At 56.3% G+C, this 2,549-nt stretch overlaps 1 protein-coding gene across 4 annotated transcripts in view; it reads right to left on the reverse strand.

Annotated features, from left to right (window-relative positions):
* PLEC (plectin) overlaps window positions 1-2,549 on the reverse strand; it is a 225,016-nt gene that overhangs the window by 85,686 nt on the left and 136,781 nt on the right. For all 4 annotated transcript variants that reach the window (XM_018562625.1, XM_018562626.1, XM_018562629.1 and 1 more), the window contains one exon: window positions 1,885-1,946. In XM_018562625.1, the coding sequence (XP_018418127.1) occupies window positions 1,885-1,946 (62 nt within the window). The remainder of the gene's footprint in view (window positions 1-1,884; window positions 1,947-2,549) is intronic.

Here is a 2,549-nt window from a genome sequence, read left to right on the forward strand (position 1 = left end):
GGGGGGGGGGGGGGGCAGGGAGCACGCGGTAGGGGGGGGGGGGGGGGGGGGAATGAGGAAATGCTTCCCCCTGCCTGCAGCAGACTGATTACATCATCTCAGCCTGGGCAAAGTCACTGATTGGAGCTCAGGAACGGCTTTTTAATGATAAAGGGGGCGGGGCTTTCCTGGGTGCAGCTGCTGTATATTGGCACATATCAGGATTTTATTCATGCGGACTTAATAAATGCGAATAATAAAGACGTGGGCGTGGCAGACGGTGGCGGTAAATCCCCCCAAAACTGGAATACCAGCATTGTGCGGATGAGTCAACGTGTAACAATGTCCATCCGGCGGTTCTTTATACTCGGTGCAGGTGCATCGATTCTGCATGAAATATAATCCTGAATATGAAACCAGCCGCTGCCAACAATGCAAATAAACAGATGTAAACAGATCATGTGCTTATCGGAAGCGGCTTTATCCGCCGAGAGCAAATACCGCCGCCGATAACACAGACAACAGACTCGCCGTGTACCAGGCCTGGGGGTTTTGTAGAATTTTGTGTGTCGTCCTTTTGGAAATGAGTCTCCAAAACTTCCAGAAATTCCCCAAACCCGAGGCTGAGATAAAGACAGATTCAGGGTAAGTCTCCGGGCCGGATGCTCTGTATGAATAGGCCGCGCTCTTCTCGGAAAGCGGCTCTCTAATGATAAGTATCGGGCCCCGGAGGTCCCCCGGCCCTAACTTGTGGTTTGTGGGCAATGCCACATGGGAACTGACATGTCTGCGTTGCCTGGATACGCTGCCACTGCGAGAAACAACTGGCACGATGACGGCACATCATTTCCTGTGTGGTTGGGAACAGTAAGAAGGTTGCTATGGCAATGGTGGACAACACGGCTGATGTCTAGTCAGCAAGGGCCTGCAGATCCCCCAACATCTCCCCGCCCCTTTTTCCTAACAGACAGGTCCTGGTTTGACCCCAATGTACAGATCTGTACATTAAAAAAAACCACACAGATCGGCCCCACGTGGTGACAACTGTAGGCAGAGCCAGGATCTCTCCATCATAAAAGTACTTCTGGGCGATGCAGGAGACTGGGGGGGAGTGCGAGGAACGCATGGAAGGGGTGAGGCGCTCGGGGCGCAGGGGTGAGAGGGGCGCGGGGAGTACAAAGTGTGGGGAGCGCGGGGTGTATGGAGTCCAGTGTGATTACAGACAGTGGGGAGCGCAGAGGGTGAGGAGCGTAGAGTGCAGGGAACGCGCAGGGTGAGGAGTGCGGGGTGTATGAAGTCCGGTATGATTACAGACCGCGGAGAGTGCAGAGGGTGAGGAGCGTGGAGGGTGAGGAGCGCGGGGTGTATGGAGTCTGGTGTGATTACAGACCGTGGGGAGTGCAGAGGGTGAGGAGCGTGGAGTGCGGGGAGGGTGAGGGGTGCGGAGAGCGGGTAACGCGTAGCGTGAGGATCGCGGGGTGTATGGAGTCCGGTGTGATTGCAGATAGAGGGGAGCGCAGAGTGTGGGGTGTATGGAGTTCGGTGTGATTGCAGACAGTGGGGAGCGCAGAGGGTGAGGAGCGCAGAGGGTGAGGAGCGCGGGGTGTATGGAGTTCAATGTGATTGCAGACAGTGGGCAGCGCAGAGGGTGAGGAGCGTGGAGTGCGGGGAGCGTGGAGGGTGAGGGGTGCGAGTAAGGATCGCGGGGTGTATGGAGTCCGGTGTGATTGCAGACAGTGGGGAGCGCGGAGGGTGAGGAGCGGAGGGTGAGGAGCGCGGAGGGTGAGGAGCGCGGAGGGTGAGGAGCTGATGTCTAGTCAGCAAGGGCCTGCAGATCCCCCAACATCTCCCCGCCCCTTTTTCCTGACAGACCGGTCCCGGTTTGACCCCCGGTCTCGCACTCACCTTGATGAGATGTTTGTTCACCCATTTGGTGAAGGTTTTCTTCTGCACTCGGTCCCGTTCATCTGGAAAAAAACAGAGAAGACAATTATGTTATTGCAGCAAAGGAAAGCGACGGTGACATCACAGCGCGACAAACACACAACCATCAATCACCGAGTGTACATAATATAAGAGACCCAAACAATGACAAACTTTAGAGGGCCACAACCCAAAATGATGCTCCATTGTTATCATTCCCATTACATTGTCCAAAATGATATAAAATCCAGCAGTGATGGTGGGGGCCCCTCATAATGGGCACAGCAGGTGTACAGACCCGGGAACTCAGCACAGGGATGGTGGGAGCCCCTCATAATGGGCACAGCAGGTGTACAGACCCGGGGACTCAGCACAGGGATGGTGGGAGCCCCTCATAATGGGCACAGCAGGTGTACAGACCCGGGGACTCAGCACAGGGATGGTGGGGCCCCTCATAATGGGCACAGCAGGTGTACAGACCCGGGAACTCAGCACAGGGATAGTGGGGCCCCTCATAACGGGCACAGCAGGTGTACAGACCCGGGGACTCAGCACAGGGATGGTGGGGGCCCCTCATAATGGGCACAGCAGGTGTACAGCCCCGGGGACTCAGCACAGGGATGGTGGGAGCCCCTCATAATGGGCAC

The sequence above is a fragment of the Nanorana parkeri genome, unplaced genomic scaffold (genome assembly GCF_000935625.1).
Source record: "Nanorana parkeri isolate BGI_ZX_2015 unplaced genomic scaffold, ASM93562v1 scaffold588, whole genome shotgun sequence".
Taxonomy (NCBI): domain Eukaryota; kingdom Metazoa; phylum Chordata; class Amphibia; order Anura; family Dicroglossidae; genus Nanorana; species Nanorana parkeri.